Source organism: Stomoxys calcitrans, chromosome 1, assembly GCF_963082655.1.
Source record: "Stomoxys calcitrans chromosome 1, idStoCalc2.1, whole genome shotgun sequence".
Classification (NCBI taxonomy): Eukaryota; Metazoa; Arthropoda; class Insecta; order Diptera; family Muscidae; genus Stomoxys; species Stomoxys calcitrans.
Genome location: NC_081552.1, coordinates 243182644 through 243202747, shown reverse-complemented (window position 1 = coordinate 243202747; position 20104 = coordinate 243182644). Strand labels below are relative to the sequence as shown.

Genomic DNA, 20104 nt, shown 5'->3' with positions numbered 1-20104 from the left:
CCATGTTTTGATATAGCTGCCATATAAACCGATCTTGGGTCTTGACTTCTTGAGCCTCTAGAGTGCGCAGTTCTTATCCGATTGGGATGAAATTTTGCACGACGTGTTTTGTTATGATATCCAACAACTTTGCCAAGTATGGTTCAAATCGGTCCATAACCTTATATAGCTGCCATATAAACCGATCTTGGGTCTTGACTTCTTGAGCTTCTAGAGTGCGCAGTTCTTATCCGATTTGGATGAAATTTTGCACGACTTGTTTTGTTATGATATCCAACAACTGTGCCAAGTATGGTTCAAATCGGGCAGTAACCTGATATAGCTGTCATATAAACAGATCTGGGGACTTGACTTCTTGAGCTTCTAGAAGGCGCAATTCCTATCCTATTTGGCTGAAATTTTCCATGAGGTGTTTTGTTATGATTTCTAACAACTGTGATAAGTATGGTTCAAATCAGTTCATAACCTTATATAGCTGTCATATAAACCGATCTGGGGTCTTGACTTCTTGAGCCTCTAGAGGGCGCAATTCCACACATGCGATCCATGGTGGAGGGTATGTAAGATTCAGTCCGGCCGAACTTAGTACGCTTTTACTTGTTAAAACTATTGTGCGTCACTAAACCCCAAATTCACCGATATACATACCTATTGTATATTAGCGCCAAATATCAAATTCCGCTTTTCTATTCTCCCCCTACTCAATGAGGAAACGTTCATATACGAATTTCAGTCACATTAACTGAAAGCTCTGCGCATGCGTTCTGCTTCTTTCATAATTCGTTTACCCCCAACAATTATGCGTAGCCATAAAAACCAACTCTCATACGTTAAAAAGCACTCCCACCTGCTCGAATACGTACATCAAATTTGAATTTAATACACATTTGAAAAGAAAACAAATGCAGAGAAACAAAAAAAAATGCAAATATCAAATAAATAAAAACTTAATTGAAAATATCGCAGCAAATTCATTTGGAATTCGCACAGCTGCAGTTGTCAGTGAGTGATCGGTGTGTGCAGATCGGGGATAACGAAACGGTCGCGAGAATTTAAAAACTTAAATTAACTGCCTGGACGAATTTAAAAGCGAAATATAAGAGTGAAAGTAGATTTTGGTCTTAAATTGAAATTTGATAAAATGTTTAAAAAATTTATAACACGGCAATGCTTTAAGGTTGGTGTATTTTTATGTGTGTGTGTGAGTGATGAAAAGCCAAAAAGAAATTTTAAATTTAGGAATTAAATTGCATTTGTCTAAAAATTTAAATATTTATATTAAAAAACCCACAAATTCTTAAAACTGGTTTAACTTGGCATCAGTTTTGCCTCTTTCTTAATGCAATTCTGACATAATGTGATTTTATCTCTATATTGATTTATTGCAAAAAACAAACCAAAAGAAAAAAAATATTTTGATTATATATCTGGAAATGTATGCGGAAAAAAGTGACAAACAATATAAACAATTAAAAAAAAGGAATTCACAAAATTCTAACATCATACTAAATTGGATATTAACACACAAAATTTGGTGAATATTTTGGAATGCAAAAATGTTAAAGTTTTTCAAGGTTTGTCGTTTAAGCGAAGTTTTCAATATAAGCCAAAGATATTGTGCATTAATTTTGGAACATTACTTTTGGAACACTTGAACATAATTAACTATGATCCTATAGAGTATATATATACTCAATCGTCTGCGCGTCTATCATAATCTCGATACCTGTCGTACGAATAAAGACGTCCCCTTTATATTTGGCATAGACACTTTTATTTGATGTAGGTCGTTGGGGGTTGCAAATGGGGCACTGAGATCTGTTTTAGACTGTCTGACCATAATACGGTCCTGCAGGCGGAGCCGGGCGATCACGGAATGCGTGAAGTGGTATGGTGCTAACGCGAGGACGTCGAGTGTGAACATCTTTACCGACAGTAAAATTGCCATAAGAGCAATAACAACCAGGACGGTAAGGTCCCGAACAGCCTTGCAGTATAAGAAGGAGATAAACGCCTTCTTTGAGGATGGCAAAATCAGCATCGTTTTGGTGCCGGTCCATAACGGAGTAAGGGGAAATGAAAGGGCAGACGATTTGGCGGTGAAGGCCAGAGGACTGCCGTCAATAAACTTGGTTAACCCGAAGCCATTCGGGTCAACGCAGACCGAGTTAAGGGAGTGGGCGACGAACATGAAATGGTCGGTAGGACGGCGAAAATCCTCTGGGGGGATCTAGATCGTGAAAAGACGAGGCTATTACTGAAAGGAAGCAGGAAGGAGGTCATTATAGCTATTGGTATCATAACGGAACACTTATGTAAAATCGATGCGGCAAGTGATAGCATGTGTAGGGCATGCTGCGAAGATGATGAGACGTTGGAGCATTTCCTTTGTCATTGCCCGGCTTTCGCGTCCAACAGATACCGGTACTTAGGTGGAGACACAATATCAGACATGAACCAACATAGGGGAGTGGTATTGAAAATAATTAAGGATTTTGTAAGTAGCACGGAATTCCTAACTTACAATTTTCTTTTTAGAGGTTACTTTATAGTTTTAAGAGCATACAAAAAGCCTATTATTGGCTTAGATTTTTGTCCATAGTGGCATGGGGCGGACTAATATCTGCACCCTCTTTTCAACCTAACCTAACCTACTACTTATATGGGAGCTATATCGGGTTATTGACTGATTTTCGTCGTACTTGGCAATGTTGTTGGAAGTCATAACAAAACAGTACATGCAAAATTTAAGTCATATCGAATAAAAATTGCGGCTTGTAAGGGCTGAAGAAGTCAAATCGGGCGATCGGTTTATATGGGAGTTATATCAGGTTATAGATTTAGATTTAGACCGTACTAAGTTGTTGGAAGTCGTAACAGAACGCTACATGCAAAATTTCAGCCAAATCGCACAAAAATTTCGACTACCAGGGACTCAAGAAGTCAAATCGGGAAATCAGTTTATATGGGAGCTATATCAGGTTCTTGACCGATTTAGACAGTACTTGGCACAGTTGTTGGAAGCCGTAACGTAATACTGCATGCAAAATTTCAGCCAAATCGGACAAGAATTCCAGATACCAGGGGCTCAAGGGGTCTAATCTAGAGATTGGTTTATATGGGAGCTATATCTAAATCTGATACGATATGGCCCATTTGCAATCCCCAACGATCTATTATGATATTAAGTATCTGTGCAAAATTTCAAACGGCTAGCTCTATGCGTTCGACATCTATCGTGATTTTGACAGACAGACGGACGGACGGTCAGATGGACGGTCATGGCTGGATCGAATCAGAACGACGAAACGATCAAGTATATATATATATACCATATGGGGTCTTAGACCAATATTTCGACTAATATGACTAGATTAGTATTCCCCCAAAAAATAAAAAACAAAGCCCAAAATAAAACCAGTAAGGAAGGGCAAAAGTTGGGCGGAGTCGACTATATAAGACCCTACACCTACCCTACTATTATAAATTCGGGCAATATATAAATATATATGTGTATGAGAGCTATATCTAAATCTGAACCGACTTTCAAACAGATCGTTTGAAATTTGTTGTTACTACGGCCATATAAGTGCAAAACCGGCGATAAATATGTATGGACCCTACATCCAAAGCAATTTTGTGCAGATTGGTTGAAAATAAATTTTAGCTACTACGGCCATTTAAGTCCAAATCGGGCCATACATACATATGTGTGCTATATCTAAATCTACGCCTATTTAAGTGCAAATCAGGCGATGTATATATATGGGAGCTATATTTTAATCTGAACCGATTTTACTACGGCTATTTAAGTGCAAATCGGGCGTTACATATATATGGAAGCTATATCTAAATCTGAACCAAAATGATATATGCAAAATTTCGTGATGATTGGACAACAAATACGACCTGCACTTTGATAACAAGGATACATGGACTCAGACGGACATGGCTAAATTGAATCAGAAAGTGAGTTCTGAGTCGATCGGTATACTTATCAATGGGTCTAACTATTCTCCTTGTTAGCGTTGCAAACAAATGCACAAATCAATAATACCCTGCGCCACAGTGGTGGTGTAGGGTATAAAAACGAGTTCTTTAAATGACTTTTTCGAATAGAAAAACACCACCTCCAAAAATTCAGGCAAATCGAATAATAAATGCACCCTCTTGAGGCTCAAAAAGTCAAACTGAGAGATGGGTTTATATGGCAGCTATATCAGGTTATGGACCGATTTAGACCATGCTTAGAACAGTTGTTGGAAATCATACCAAAACACCACATGCAAAATATTAGTCAAATCGGATAAGAATTTCGCCCTCTAGAAGCCCAAGAAGTCTAATCGGAAGATCGGTTTATATGGCGGCTATATAACGATATAGACTGATTTAGACCATACTTACCACAGTGTTTTGATTTAAAAAAAAAACACTTCATACAAAATGTTGGTCATATCGGATAAGAATTGCACCCTCTAGCGGCTCAATAAGTCTATTCGGAAGATCGGTTTATATGGCGGCTATATCAGGTTATGGACTGATATAGACTGAACTTGGCACAAATATTGGAAGTCATGCCAGAACACTTCATGCAAAATTTCAGCCAAATCGAATGGAAATTACGCCCTCTAAAAGCTCAAGATGTCAAGACCCAAGATCGGTTTATATGGCAGCTATATCAGGTTATTGACTGATTTGTACCATGTTTAACACAGTTGTTGGAAATTGTAACGAAACACGTCACGCAAAATTTCAAGCAAATCGGATAGGAATTGCGTCCTCTAGAGGCTAAAGAAGTTTAATCGGGAGTTTGGTTTATATGGCAGCTATATCAGGTTATGGACTGATTAAGACTTTACTTTGCACAGTTGTTGGGAGTTATAGTAGAAAACTTAAAAATTCAAAGCCAAATCGGATAAGAATTGCGCACTCTAGAAGCTTACGAAGTCAAGACCCAAGATCGGTTTATATGGCGGCTATATCAAAAAGTGGACCGATTTGGCGTATTTACAATCCCTACTGACCTACACTAATTAGAAGTATTTGTGCAAAATTTCAAGCGCCTAGCTTTACTCCTGCGAAAGTTAGCGTGCCTTCGACAGACGGACAGACGGAAGGACATTGCTAGTTCAACTTAAAATGTCATGACGATCAAAAATATATATACTTCTTTATGGGGTCTTAGACGCATATTTCGAGGTGTTACAAACGGAATGACGAAATTAGTACACCCCCCATGCTATGGTGGAGTATATAAAAATTAAATTACTCTAAAATCCAGAAATTTTAATTCGAGAATTTTGCGCTTGATTCAGGTGATCTTTTCTTAATGTTTTTTTTTAGTGTATAGCTCCGACATAAACCGATATTCCGCTTTGAGATCTTGTCCCTCTAGAGAGCGCAATTCTTATCCGAAAGTTTGCTTGAGGAGTTTCATTATAACTTTCAACAACTGTGCCAAATACGATTCAAATCGGCCTATTCCCTGATATAGCTGCCATATAAACCGAGCTCCCGTTTTGATGTGAACTTTTATTCCCTAATAAAAAGTAAAATAATGTATGCATCCCACTCTCGAAGTTTTTTTCATGCATGCTGCACAAAAATTGTTTAAGTTTAAAAAAATTTATGCAAAATAGTTGCTCATCAATTGTCCCCTCAAATTTGGTTTTAAAAAACCTGCTGTAGGCTATTAAATGTTCCGCCAGAGTTTTTGGCATTTAGAATTTAAACTTGATCTTAGTTTTGGGGTAGATTGGTTATGTATGGATCAGCCAGTCAATAGATTTTGTTTAACGGCCTTTGATTTATTAAAATGGTAGTTTAGTCCGATATCTGCAGATTCACGTCACACACAGCTGTTGGGCTGCATTTTCAATGGGAAACGAAATGCCAAGGTGTTATCCATGAAAACTCGTTGAAATATGCCAAGTATAACCTAAACTCTAAGTGATACCAGCAGATTGATCTGCTAGACCAGTTAGTAGCATATACGGTTTAGTAGTGAGATGGTCTATATCCTTTTATGGACGCTATATCATGTTGTGAACTGAATTTGATGGACTTCGTCTGTTATTAAACAATGCGTACCAAAAGTTGCCCCAAAAAGAATTTTGATATATAAATATGGTCAGAAAGGAGGAATAGGCTTTGTAGTATGTTGATATTTGTTGGGGGCGGACTCTCCCCCGTTACACCAAAAACCCCAACCAAAATCAAAAGTGGACTGATCTGGACAATATTTGCATCAAATGAAGAGTATTGAAGAGTAGAATACGAATATGACATTCAAAATTGGGTTCAAGTACCCAGAAAGTCGCCCTAACCCCAAAACTCCTCCAAGCAGACAAATTGAGTGGTCATATCAAAATGGGGCTCAAATCAAAGATATTCGGGAGTAGTTTACGAATCTGGCATACAAAATCAGGTTAAAGTATAGGGGCTCACCCCACCTCCCAAAACCACCCAAATAGGCATATTAGCTAGCCACGACCATATGGGAGTCGGTTTGTTTGTTCCGTATAGACTCAAAAACGGCTGAACCGATTACCTTGAAATTTTCACAGATTATATAGGTTGGTCTCGAAGAAAACATAGCCTATATAATTTTTTGATATCAGTAGGGGGCGGACCCTCCCCCTACCCCAAAAACACCACCCAAAATCAAGAGTAGACCGATCGGAACAATATGGATATCAAATGAATAGTAATGGAGAGTATAATTCGAATATGGTATTAAAATGTGAGTCTAAAACCCAAAGGGCCGTCCTAACCCCAAATCTTCCCCAAAAAGACATATTGGATGTTCATGTCACTATGGGACTTAAATGAAAGGTATTCGGGAGTAGATTACGAATATGGCAAAAGAATTAAATACATGTAATGGGAGGTGTCCCCACTCCCAAATCCCCCAAAGCAATTTGGAGTAGATTAGGAAATTTCATTGAAATTGGTACTAAAGTATCTAGGTGATGCTAAACCATCTTAAAACACCGCAAATATGTTATTTGACCCATCATGACAATATGGGACTCCAATGGAAGGCATTTGAGAGTAGAAAGAATCCATATTTGGAGTTAAGTGTTGGTGGGTAAGACCCAAAGCACCCCTAAACTGAACTTATTTCCCCAACATAACAATACGGGGTTCAAATGAAAGTTTTTTGGGAGCAAAGAACTAATTTGTTACCTATTTTTAGGGCAAAGTGCCAATTTTGGGCTTAGATGAAAGGAGTAGAGCACGAATTTGACATCTATAATTGGTAACAATGTCTGAGGTACCATCTCACCCCTATGAAGCACTTAGCTTCAATGGATATATAAAGCAAACACACTATGGTAGCATGAGGCTCATATAAAAAGTATTTCAGAGTATAGCACCAATCTTATATTTACTTTAAGAGCCAAGTGTGTGGGTGGCCACCTCACTCCCAAAATGCACCCCAAACCGAACATATTTACCCACTAGAATATAGTAGTCCAAGGGAAGATATAGTAGAGCAAAAAATTGCTCACTATAGGGGCAAAAGTCAAGACCCAAGATCGGTTTATATGACAGCTATATCAAAATATGGACCTATTTGGCACATTTACAATCCCAACTGACCTACACTAATAAGAAGTATTTGTGTAAAATTTCAAGCGTCTGGCTTTACTCCTTCAACTTTACTCCTGTTAACGTGCTTTCGACAGACAGACGGACAAACGTCCGGGTAGATAGACAGACGGACGGATAGATGGACAGACGGACAGACATGGCTAAATTAACTTAAAATGTCTTGACGATCAGGAAATATATACTTTATGAGGTCTTACACGCATATTTCGAGGTGTTACAAACGGAATGACTAAATTAGTATACCCCCCATCTCATGGTGGAGGCTGTAAAAATAAAATACAAATGTAAATGTGTGTCTCAGTGGATGTTTATAATCACCACTGAATGTATACTCTCCATAATCTTTTTTCTTTAAATTTAGAACGAAAAAGCCACACCAGTCATTTACACATTAGTAGGCCAATACTAACAACAAGTTAAAGCGTGCTTAGTTCGGCCGAGCCGTATCTTAGGGGCCCACCACAATGGGCTCCGCTAAAAATGTAGCCTTATTAAGTGAGTTTGTATTTTAATTATTTTGGTCTCAAGAAGTCATATTGGGATATCGGTACAAAGTAGGGCCTATATCATCATATTGACCGATTCAAATAAAACTTGGTATGGATGTTGAAAATCATAAGTTGGGGTTTTGGGACAAATTTCATATCGGATGAAAATTGAATCTTCCAAGGTTTCAAAAAGTCAAATCCTGGGATCGGTTTATATGGGGGCTATATCTGTTTATAGACCGATTCAGATCATACTTGGCATGGATGTTGAAAGCCATAACTCAAGTCTCTGTTCCAAATTTCAGCCAAATAGGATGCAAGTTGGGGCTTCTAGGGGCTCAAGGAGTCAAATCAGGGGATCGGTTTATATGGGGGCTAAATCCAAATCTGAAACGATATGGCCCATTTGCAATCCCCAATCAAGCAGCAAGCTTTACGCGTTCGACCGACAGACGGACATGGCGAGATAGACCCAGAATGTCGAGATGATCCAGAATATATGTATATATACTTTATGGGGTCGCAGATCAATATACAAACTGAATTGTAACACCTCGAAATATCGACTAGATTAGTATACCCCCATTCTATGGTGGTGGGTATAAAAATTGAAAAAACCCAACATTTCCAAAGCCCAGATCCTCCACTTGGAAAATTTTCAGAACATTATGAAAATTGTACCACAAATGAAGATTTGGCAGCCCGAAATACCGTGGTGAACAATTTAAAAGGTGCCCGGACAAGATAAAGCCTTAATATTTTGAACACCATTCCAAATTTCAAAGAGATATCCCTACTCGTTCTTACACAACATAAGTTTTTTTTTCGATTTTCTCCCTCTGTGGAACGCCCCATTGATAATCCGAGCACGTTACCAACTTGACTTGCTGGGTGACCCTACCACTGCTATTATATCCAACACCACCACTGTGGTATTAAAACTTTGTGCATTTGTTAGCAACGCTTAGAAGGAGAAAAGCTTGACCCATAAGTATACCGATCGGCTTAGAATCACTTCCTAATTCGATTAAGCTATGTTGATCTCTCCGTCTGTCCTTGTATTCTTGTGACCAAGGTACAGGTCCTATTTGTTGTTCAACTGTCATTATAATTTTGCACAAGCTACCGTTTTGCCCAAGGACGAACGCTATTGATTTTGAAAAAAATCGGTCCAGCTTAAGATATATCTCCCATATATATCTTTCTTCCGATATACCCTTTTAAAGCGGTAGAAGCCACAATTTTAGTTGTTGGCAGTCATAACATAACACTATGTGCAAAATTTCAGCCAAATCGGACAAAAATTTTGGCTTCCATGTGCTCAAGATGTCAAATCGCGAAATGGGTTTTATGGGTTCTATATCAGGTTATACACAGATTAAAACCGTATTTGGCACAGTTGATATCAAAATAGAACACTATGTGTAATATTTCGGCCAAATCGGACAGATATTGTGGGTTCCATGTGGTCAAGAAGTCAAATCGTGCGATCGGTTTATATGGAAGCTATATCAGGATCTTGACCTATTTGGACCGTATTTAGCACAGTTGTTGGAAGTCATAACAGAACACTATGTGCAATTTCAATCAAATCGGACGAGAATTGTGGATTCCATGGGCTCAAGAAGTCAGATCGGAAGATTGGTTTATATGGAGGCTATAACCAATTCTGAACCGATATTTGCAATCCCCAACGACCTACATCAATATAAGGTATCTGTGTAAAATGTCAAGTGGCTAACTCTATGTGTTCAACCGCTATCGTGATTTCGACAGACGGATGGACGGGCATGGGTAGTTCGAATCAGAATTTTTAGACGATCAAGAATATAAACCCTTTATGGGTTCATAGATCAATATTTCGGTGTGTTACAAACGGAATGACTAAATTAGTAAATTATTCCTATGAATAAGTAATCAAGCAATGTCTTGTTTAAAATCCATGGTTCGACCTAACTTAACCATTTTAACTTGTTCCTCCTTTAACGTCATTGAGGCAGGAAAGTGTATATAGTTGCAAATGCAAATTTTGCCCATGAACATTCCACTAAGGAGCAGGGGCAAACTTCTCACATATCAATGAGTGCAGTCCGATTCAAATTAAAGCTCAATGATAAGGGGCCTCCTTTTTATAGCCGAGTCCGAACGGCGTGCCGCAGTGCCACACCTCTTTGGAGAGAAGTTTTACATCACAAATGTTGCCAGCATTAGGAAGGGAAAACGACCGCTGATTCGAACCCATGATTCAAACCCAGACGTTCAGCGTCATAGGCGGTCATACTAACCTCTGCGCTGCGATGGCCTCCAAGTGTATATAGTTCGAAAAGCTTAATGCAGCGCAGTTCTTTAAATATTTTGTTATACCCTGCTACACTACTGTGGTACAGGGTATTATAACTTTGTGCATTTGTTTGTAACACCCAGAAGCTAAAGAGATAGACCCATTGATAAGTATACCGATCGGCTCAGAATCACTTTCTGATTCGATATAGCTAAGTCCGTCTTTCTGTCTGCCTGTCTGTCAGTCTCCCTGTCTGACTGCCCATGTTAATTTGTATAAAAACTACAGATCGCAATTTTCGTTCGATCGTTTCTAAATTTGGCAAAGGCATGTTTTTCGGCCTACAGACGAAGCCTATTGAAATTGGAAAAAAATCGGTTCAGATTTGGATATAGCTCCCATATGTATGTTCGTCCGATTTGGACTTATATTGCAATAACGTGGTCATTTGTCCACGGATTCTCTCGAAATTTGGCAGAAAACATTTTCGTATGACTCTCGATTATACTGATGAGTTTCATAGAAATCGGTTCAGATTTAGATATAGCTGCAATATATGTATATCGCCCGATTTTCACTTCTAGAGCCACTGCAAGCGCATTTATTGACCAATTTTGTCAAAATTATGCACAACGCTTTCCTCGACAACTACCACAATAATCAAGAAGTTTGGTCGAAATCGGTTCAGATTTAAATAAAGCTCCCATATATATGTTCGTCCGATTTTGACTAATATTTCAATAACGTGGTCATTTATTAACCGAATATATTGAAATTTGGCAGAAAGGGTTTTCTCTGGACGCTCGGCATTACTGGCGAATTTCATAGAAATCGGTTCAGATTTAGATATAGCTCCCATATATATGTTAGTCCGATTTTGAGAAATATTGCAATAAAGTGCGGATTCTCTCGAAATTTGGCAGGAAAGATCTTCTTATGACTCTCGATATTAGTGGTGAGTTTCACAGAAATCGGTTCAGATTTAGATATGGCTGCCATATATGTATATCGTCCGAATTTTACTTCTAGAGCCACTGCAAGCGCATTTATTGACCAATCTTGTCAAAATTTTGCACAATGCTTTTCTCGACAACTACCACAATATCGGAGAAGTTTGCTTTTAATCGGTTCAGATTCAGATATAGCTCCCATATATACATGTTCCTGTTCAAACGTAGTTATTGCAGTTTAAACATATTTGCTCGAAATTTGAAACGGATTGTTTAATAATCCATCTGAAAACATCCGCCGAGGTCCATCAAAGTTGATTCAGAATTAGGTTTAGCAGTCACTTTGTACTTATAGGGTAAGTGAAGGGTATTATCAGTCGGCAACGTCCGACTTTTGCCAAAATGGTCACTTAAAACGGTTTGTCATCATCTACTGGAAAATCCAAAACAAAATAAATGGCTTAATTGTGTCGCTGTTCTATTTTTAATTAACATGTCACCTGTCCACCACAGTATGAAGCTTTAATAAAAATGTCATTTTCTGGATTCCATCAATAAAAACACAAATTTCAAATCAAATATTTAATAAATTACATATACCGTATAATTGTAGGCTCATTTATGGCAGAGATAATGTTTTCTTATTTGTTTATGTTTTGAAAAATATGAAATTATTTTTATTACTTAGCACCCCCCGCACGACAATGCCAGAAGTGTTAATTTGAACAAGTTACCATGTTGGTGTTCTGGCCATATTACCCGTATCTCTATGAACCAGTTGATGCAAGACTACAGAATCCAAAAAAAAAAAAAATTATATGAAAAAACTCAAACGTTCTAATTTATAAGCATACAAGTTGTACTAAAAAATATTTATTGATGTTTGCTAATTTTAAATGTTTTCTTTGTTCTTCTATTCTCTTCGATAACTGTTTCAGGTTTCTGTGGCGATACCCTTATTTGTGATGTATTTTATTGTGTCCAGCTCGGCCGCTACCACATCTCTTGACCGTAATGCCTACACCATCTACTACAACAATAAGCCAGCGAACAAAGAAGGTGACTACAAATACGACTTTCAAACATCAAATGGCATTACAGTTAAGGGAGCGGGTAATGCCAATGGTGCGGTTGGTGTTGTCCAATATGTTTCGCCGGAAGGTTTGCCCATTACCTGGACATATGTGGCTGACAGCGAGGGCTATCATCCAGAAGGAGAACACATACCAATTAGACCAGAGTATGTGGAGAAAGCCTTGGAGTACATACGCACCCATCCCACAGTCGATGAAAAGAAGTCTCGCAGTCTGTGATCTGTATCAGTACTCACCATGATCATCCCATCTCTCTGAATCTTCCCCCCATTTGTGTACAATTTGTATATATTGTAGTAATAGTAGTATTAGTTTAATGATGTATTGAAATAGTAATAGTTAGGAGGAGCCCCATTAAGCTAACGATGCGAAAATGTCCTTTTATATTAAACGATTATTGTTTGTGATCACACAGGAATTTCTTTTACATACCCAGGGTACTTAAGGCTTGATCACCAGTATTGGAAATCAACAAAAATTTCTATTTATTGAAGAAATAGCTCTAAAATGGGAAATTTATGTGTTCATACTCCTTTACTGAAAGGGCTAAATGTAGTGAACTTTGCTCATTTGGAAGGGACTTGGATCCCGCAACTGTTCAAAATAATTTTTTATTATATTATAATCATTGATTAATAAAAAAAAACACCATTTTTGTTACCAAACTAAAAAGTTAAAAATCCATGAGTTTGAATTTTATTACATTTAAACATGTAAGGAAAGACAAAGTTGGGCGGTAACCCGCCCAACTAACCCTATAGGTTAGGTTGAAAAGAGGGTGCAGATATTGTTAATCCGCCCCATGCCACTATGGACATACACCTAAGCCAGTAATCGGCTTGCTGTACAATCTAAAAACTATAAAGTAACCCCTAAAAAGAAAATTTTAAGAAAATTTTTATTGTTTTCAATACCAGTCCCCTAAGTTGGTTCATGTCCGATATTGTGTCTCCACTTAAGCATCGGTATCTGTTGGACGCGAAAGCCGGGCAATGACAAAGGAAATGCTCCAACGTCTCATCATCTTCCCCGCATGCCCTACACATGCTATCACTTGCCACACCGATTTTACATAAGTGAGCTCGTAGTCCTATATGTCCCGTTATAATACCAATAGCTATACTGACCTCCTTCTTACTTCCTTTCAGTAATAGCCTTGTCTTCTCACCATCTGGATCCCCCCATAGGATTTTCACTGACCGTTTCGCTGTTCCACAATGTTGCATGCACCTTTAACTCGGACTGCGTCGACCCGAAAGGCTTCGGGTTAACCAAGTTTATTGACGGCAGTCCTCTGGCCTTCACCGCCAAATCGTCTGCCCTTTCTTTTCCCCTTACTCCGTTATGGCCCGGCACCCAAACGATGCTGATTTTCCCATCCTTAGAGAAGGCATTAATCTCCTTCTTACACTGCAAGACAGTTCGTGACCTTACCCTCCTGGTTGTTATTGCTCTCATGGCAATTTTATTATCGGTAAGGATGTTAGCACCACATTTCACGCATTCCGTGATCGCCCGGATCTCCGCCTGCAGGACCATATTATGGTCAGGCAGTCTAAAACAGATCTCAGTCCCTGGGTTCTCAATGTAAGCCTCCAGGCATAAATAAGTATTGGTCTAATCACGCTCCTGTAGAGCCAGTGGACTATCCTCGGATTCAGGCCCCATTTCGAGTCTACGGCCCGTCTACATAGTGCCCAACATCTGTGAGCCTTTTCAGTACGCTCCCCTGAATGTGACACTTCCAATTCAGTTTCCTGTCCAAGAAATTGCACTAAGGTGCAAGTATTTGATTTTGTCAGATATCGAAATCGTCTTATTGAGCAAACGTGGTGCGTGAAATTGGCCCACCTTCGTCTTCCTCGTGAACAGGCATATTTCAGTTTTCTCTGGGTTAACATTGATACCTCTGGGTCTAGCCCAGTCATATGCCATATGCAAAACCCTTTCGGCGATTTTGCATAGCTCGTTCGGATTCTTACCCCTTAGAAGTATTATAACATCGGGTTCAAATCCCTCCTCAGACAGCATCCGTATTAGGTCATTTATGGTGGTCACCCATAGGAGTGGCGATAAAATACTGCCCAGTTGCGTGCCCTACGCCACTTTCTCTCTTATATTTATGCCATGGGACACACAATGTATCCATCTGTTCCTTAGCATATGGTTTATCCAGCCTCTAAGGACCGGGTCCAACCGGTACTGGTCTAAAGATTGGATCAGTCTGTCGGTCCGCACATTGTTAAAAGCCCCATCGATGTTAATGCATACCGCCTGTGCGTAGGTTTTGGCATCGAAGGATTCTTCTATGTTATGCACAACCTCGTACAGGGCAGTCTCTACCGACCTTCCCTTGACATAGGCATGCTGTTTGTATTTGAGCAGTTCGCTGGATGTCATACTCTTTATCATGGTGTCGACAATACGTTTAATGGTTTTGAGTAGAAAGGACGTAAGGTTTATGAGTCTGTAGGCCTTTGGTGTTGCATAACTTGTCACCTATCCCATAAGAATAAATGTGGCTTTATCACTATATCGATATTTATCTAATTCTGAACCCATGTTGATGGCCTTCAGCAGAGGTGAAGATGGATAATTAAAAAAATTCCGTATCTATCAAATACAGCCGAACTACTCTATAACAAACTTCTCTACACTGAAAGAAAAAGGACGAAAATTTGTTATTCGTGTTATCGGCAGAAATTTTTAATACCATTTGGTATCACTTTAATACCAGACAGAGGAGGCTATTAAGAATTGACGGCGTCGGATTTGTATGCTTTTCATAGCGGCAAAAGTGTTGTCCAGATTTGAACTTAAAATATTGACGCGCTTATAAAATAATTGTTGTAATTAAAAACATTTTATCGTCCGATTCGGACCATAATTAAACTGAATGTTGAAGACCACAGTAGAAGTCGTTGTGTTTCAGTCAATTCGAATAAAAATTACGCCCTTTAGGGGCTCAAGAAGTAAAATAGAGGGATCGGTTTATATGGGAGATGTATCAGGCTGTAGACCGATTCAGACCATAATTGTCATGAGAGAAGTCGTTGCACAAAATTTGGACCAAATCGTATAATAATTGCGACTTCTAGAGGCTCAAGAAGTCAAGATCCCAGATCGGTTTATATGGCAACTATATCAGGTTATGGACCAACTAAGACCATATTTGACACAGTTGTTAGAAGTCATAACAAAACACTTCTTAAAAAATTTCAGCCAAATCGGATAAGAATGGCGGTCTCTAGTGGCTCAAGAAGTAAATATTCAAGATCGGCATATATATTATGATATGGCAGCTATATAAGGTTATCGACCGATTTAAACCATACAAAACGCCGTTGTTGGAAATCATAAGAAAACACCTCATGCAAAATTTCAGCCAAATCGGGAAGGAATAGCGCCCTCTAGTGTCTGAAGAAGTCAAGACCCCAGATCGGTTGATATGACAGCTATATCAGGTTACAGATGGATTTAAACCACACTTAAGACAGTTATTGAAAATCATAATAAAATATGACATGCAAAATTTCAGCCAAATCGGATAAGAAATGCGCCCTCTAGTTACTCAAGAAGTCTAGATCCAAGATCGGTTTATATGGCAGCTATATCAACACATGGACCAATATAGCCCATTTACAATCCCAACCGACCTATAAGACAAATAATAAGTGCAAAATTTCAAGCGGCTAGCTTCACTCCTTCAAAAGTTAGCGTTCTTTCGACAGACAGACGGACGGACATGGCTAGATCGACTTAAAATGACATGACGATCATGACATAGGGTGTCAGAGTAATATTTCGAGGAGTTACAAACATAATGACGAAAGTAGTATACCCCCATCCTATGGTGGAGGGTATAAAATGGTTTTAATACGATTTGTGTACATAAAAATATGTTTATTATGTTAAGGAAGCTATCTTTATCAGACCATTAAGAAAAGGCAAAAGTCGGGCGGTGCGGACTGAATAATACCCTACATCTTCCCCACAAGTACAAAGTAGGAGCCATTATCTTATTCTGAACCAACTTTGATGGACCTAGGCTGATGTTTTCATATAGGTTTTTAAACAATCCCTATCAAACTTCGAGTAAATATGTTCAAACTGTAATAATTATGGTTGACAAATGACAACATTATTGCAAATTACCCAAAATCTGACGAAAATAGTATGGAAGCTACAATATATGTAAGTCTGAACTGATTTTGAGCAAACTTCGCAGATATTGTGTGGTCGCCGAGGAAAGATTGGTCAATAAATGCGCTTGCAGTGGCTCTAAAAGTGAAAATCAAACGATATACATATGTGGCAGCGATATCTAAATCTGGACCGATTCCTATGAAATTCGTCAGTAATATTAAGAATCAGAAAATCCTTTCTGCCAAACTTCGAGAGAATCAGTTAACAAATGACCACATTATTGCAATATTAGTCCGAATCGGACAAATATATATAAGGGAGCTATACCCAAATCTGAATCGATTTTCAATAGGCTTCATCCCTAGGACGAAAAACAAACCTGTACAAAAACAACTGTACCGAAAAACAAACCTTTACGACGATCGCACCAAAATTGCGACCTGTACGGTGTACACAAATTAACATGGATGGACAGACAGACGGGCATTAATAAGTCGAATTAGCGAGTGATTCTGTGTCGATCGGTATACTTATCAATGGGTCTATCTCTCTACCTTCTGGGTGTAACAATCAAATGCACTAAGTTAAATATAAAACTCTGTGTCACAGTGGTTGTGTAGGGTATAAACATTTTAAGAGAGTAATTCACACATACAATCTCATTTTTAATTTGGTCACCTCTGATCTAAGAAAGTCCAACTTGGGCCACTTTAATTCTTTTTCAGTGTTGTTCAATGAAGTGTCCTGAACCTAAAAATATAAATTTCAGCTGCGCAAACTTCCATCATTTACATAATTCGGATTATTTTGAAAAAAATAAATTATCGATCCCTTTTTCGAAAGAGGGTTAGAAGCACATTTAAAATGTAACTGTATCATATCACAATATTCTGCAAAACTGTTCGCTGTTCGGGAAATTCTACTGTAGATAGAGTAGTACGTTAAAGTAAACGCCTTCATGAAAATGTTTTCAATCAAAATTTAATTGAAAATAAAAATGTTTTCAATTAAAATATTAATTTAATCAATCATTTGTAATTGAATCCGGATTTTCGTTCAATTACGATCGTAATTGAAATTTAGGAAATTTTCAATTATAAACTTAATTGATTCAATAAATTTTTTGATTGAATCTGCACTTTTTTCTATTACGTCATGATATAAATTTTTGCCATTTTCAATAAAAAAAAATTATATAATTCAATAATTTTTTATACAAACCACCGAAGGATGCGGGTATATTCATTTTGTCACTCCCTTTACAATACATCGAAATATCCATTTTCAACCCAGTACTTTACTGTATAGTCTTGATCGTCGTAAAAATCTAAGAAGATTTAGTCAGTCTGTCTGTTAAATTCACGCTATATTCTTTAAAAATAGAGCTATTGAGCTGAGATTTTACACAGGAAGTATACTGTTTTTAACTCCTCGACATATTCCTCTAAGACCCCATAAAGTACATATATTCTTGATCGATATAACATTTAAAGTCGATCTAGCCATGTCCGTCCGTCTGTCCGTCCATCCTTCTGTCTGTCGAAAGCACGCTAACTTTCGAAGGAGTAAAACTAGCCGCTTTATATTTTGCTCAAATACTTTATATTAGTGTAGGTCGATTGGGATTGTAAATGGGCCATATCAGCCCATGTTTTCATATAGCTGCCATTTAAAACCGATCTTGGATCTTGACTTCTTGAGCCTCTAAAGAGCGCAATTTTTCTCCGATTTGGCTGATATTTGTATAACGGTTTCTCCCATGACCTTCAACATACGTGTCAAATGTGGTCTGCATCGGTCTTTAGTCTGAAACAGCAGCAATATAAACCGATCTCCCTATTTTATTTCTTGAGAATTGGATGAAATTTTACACAATGACTTCTACTATGGTCTCCAACAATATTATGGCAATTCTTTTCTTTTATCCTTTGTTTGCCTAAAAAGAGATATCGGGAAAAAAACTCGACATATGCGATCTATGGTGGAGGGAATGTAAGATTCGGCCCAGCCGAACTTAGAACGCTTTAACTTGTTTCTTCTAGGCAGGTTAAGTTCAAAAATGGGCTACATCGGACAATATCTTGATATAGCACCCATATAGACCGATCTGCCGACTTAAGGTCTTGGGTCCATAAAAGCCACATTTATTATCCGATTTTGCTAAATATCGGGTCTGTGAGTTATGTTAGACCACTCGACATCCTTTCCTCTATTTTGTCTAGATTGATCCATATTTTGATATATCTGTCATATAGACCAAACTCTCGATTTATGGTCTTGGGCCCATAAAAGGCGCATTTATTGTACGATTTCGTTAAAATTTGGGACAGTGAACTGTGTTAGGCTCTTTAATGTCCTTATTCAATTTGGCTCTGATCGGTCCAGATTTGAATGTAGCTGTCATATAGACCGATCTCTAAATTCAAAGTTTTGGACCCATGAAAGTCGAATTTTTTGTCCGATTTCGGCGAAATTTGATACAGTGACTTATGTTAGGCTTTTCGACATCCGTATCCTAAATGGCTCAGATCGGTATATATTTACATATAGCTGCCAAATAGACCAATATTGAACCAAAATTGTCCAGTATTTATTAGACCACTCAATCTCGATAGCGGTCGAACGCGTAAAGCTAGCTCCTTGAAAATTTGCACAGATACATAATATTAATGTAGGTCGATGGGGATTGTAAATGGTTCATATTGGTTCAGTTTTAGATATAGCTCCCATATATACCGATCTCCCGATTTAAATACTTAAGCCCATTGAAGCCGAAATTTTTGTTCGATTTGGCTGAAATTTTGCGTGTGGTGTTCTATTATGTTTTCCTGCAACTGTGCCATGTACGGTCTAAATCGGTCTATAACCTGATATAGCTCCCATATAAACCGATCTCCCGATTTGACTCTTTAGCCCCTAGAATCCGTTAATACTCCCGATTTGGCTTTTTGAGCCCCTGCAAGCCGCAATTTTTGTCCGATTTGGCTGAAATTTTGCATACGATGTTCTGTTACAACCTCCAACAACTGCGCCAAATACGGTCCAAAACAGTCTATAAACTGATATTACTCCCATGTAAACCGGTCTCTCGATCATGCTTGTTCGCTTCTTAGAGAAGTTTCGTATGTAGAATATAATAATGCCCTCCAACTAAATTTATTTTGTAAAAATTTACAGCAGTATCCATGATGGTGGTTTCTCAAGATTCGGTCCCATCAAGCTCCTCAAGTCAAGGCTTTACCATAAATTCCGTAATGATAAGTCTTCGATTGACCTCATTATACTAAGATTCCGGTGTCTCCGTGAGTTCCGTCGTATACTGTGGAAATTGCGTTTTCATCAAAAGCTGCAACATGTCCTCCTTTGTCTCTGCTCTCACTCCTTCGTCATCTACTAACGTTTCAGTTTGGACATGGGTTTTTGAGAGAAACTTTTTCATCTTGTCGGCATCATTAACGCTATAGACATCATGTTCGCAGAAAAGCATCCTGGAGGCACGTTTTGCAGCTCTGGTAATATTATTGTAGT

The 20104-nt window shown here is 38.3% G+C and overlaps 1 protein-coding gene across 2 annotated transcripts; it reads left to right on the top strand.

The window, feature by feature from the left end:
* The first annotated feature begins 985 nt into the window (after positions 1-985).
* On the top strand, positions 986-13019 carry LOC106095167 (pupal cuticle protein Edg-78E). Of its 2 annotated transcripts, none has more exons than XM_013262412.2 (2): positions 986-1177; positions 12275-13019. In XM_013262412.2, the coding sequence occupies exons 1-2, from the start codon at positions 1142-1144 to the stop codon at positions 12647-12649; spliced, it is 411 nt and encodes a 136-aa protein (XP_013117866.1). In that variant the 5' UTR covers positions 986-1141; the 3' UTR covers positions 12650-13019. The 2 variants fall into 2 exon arrangements, with proteins under 2 accessions (XP_013117866.1, XP_059216259.1); XM_059360276.1 differs by lacking the exon at positions 986-1177 and adding an exon at positions 1488-1574.
* Positions 13020-20104: the final 7085 nt, after the last annotated feature.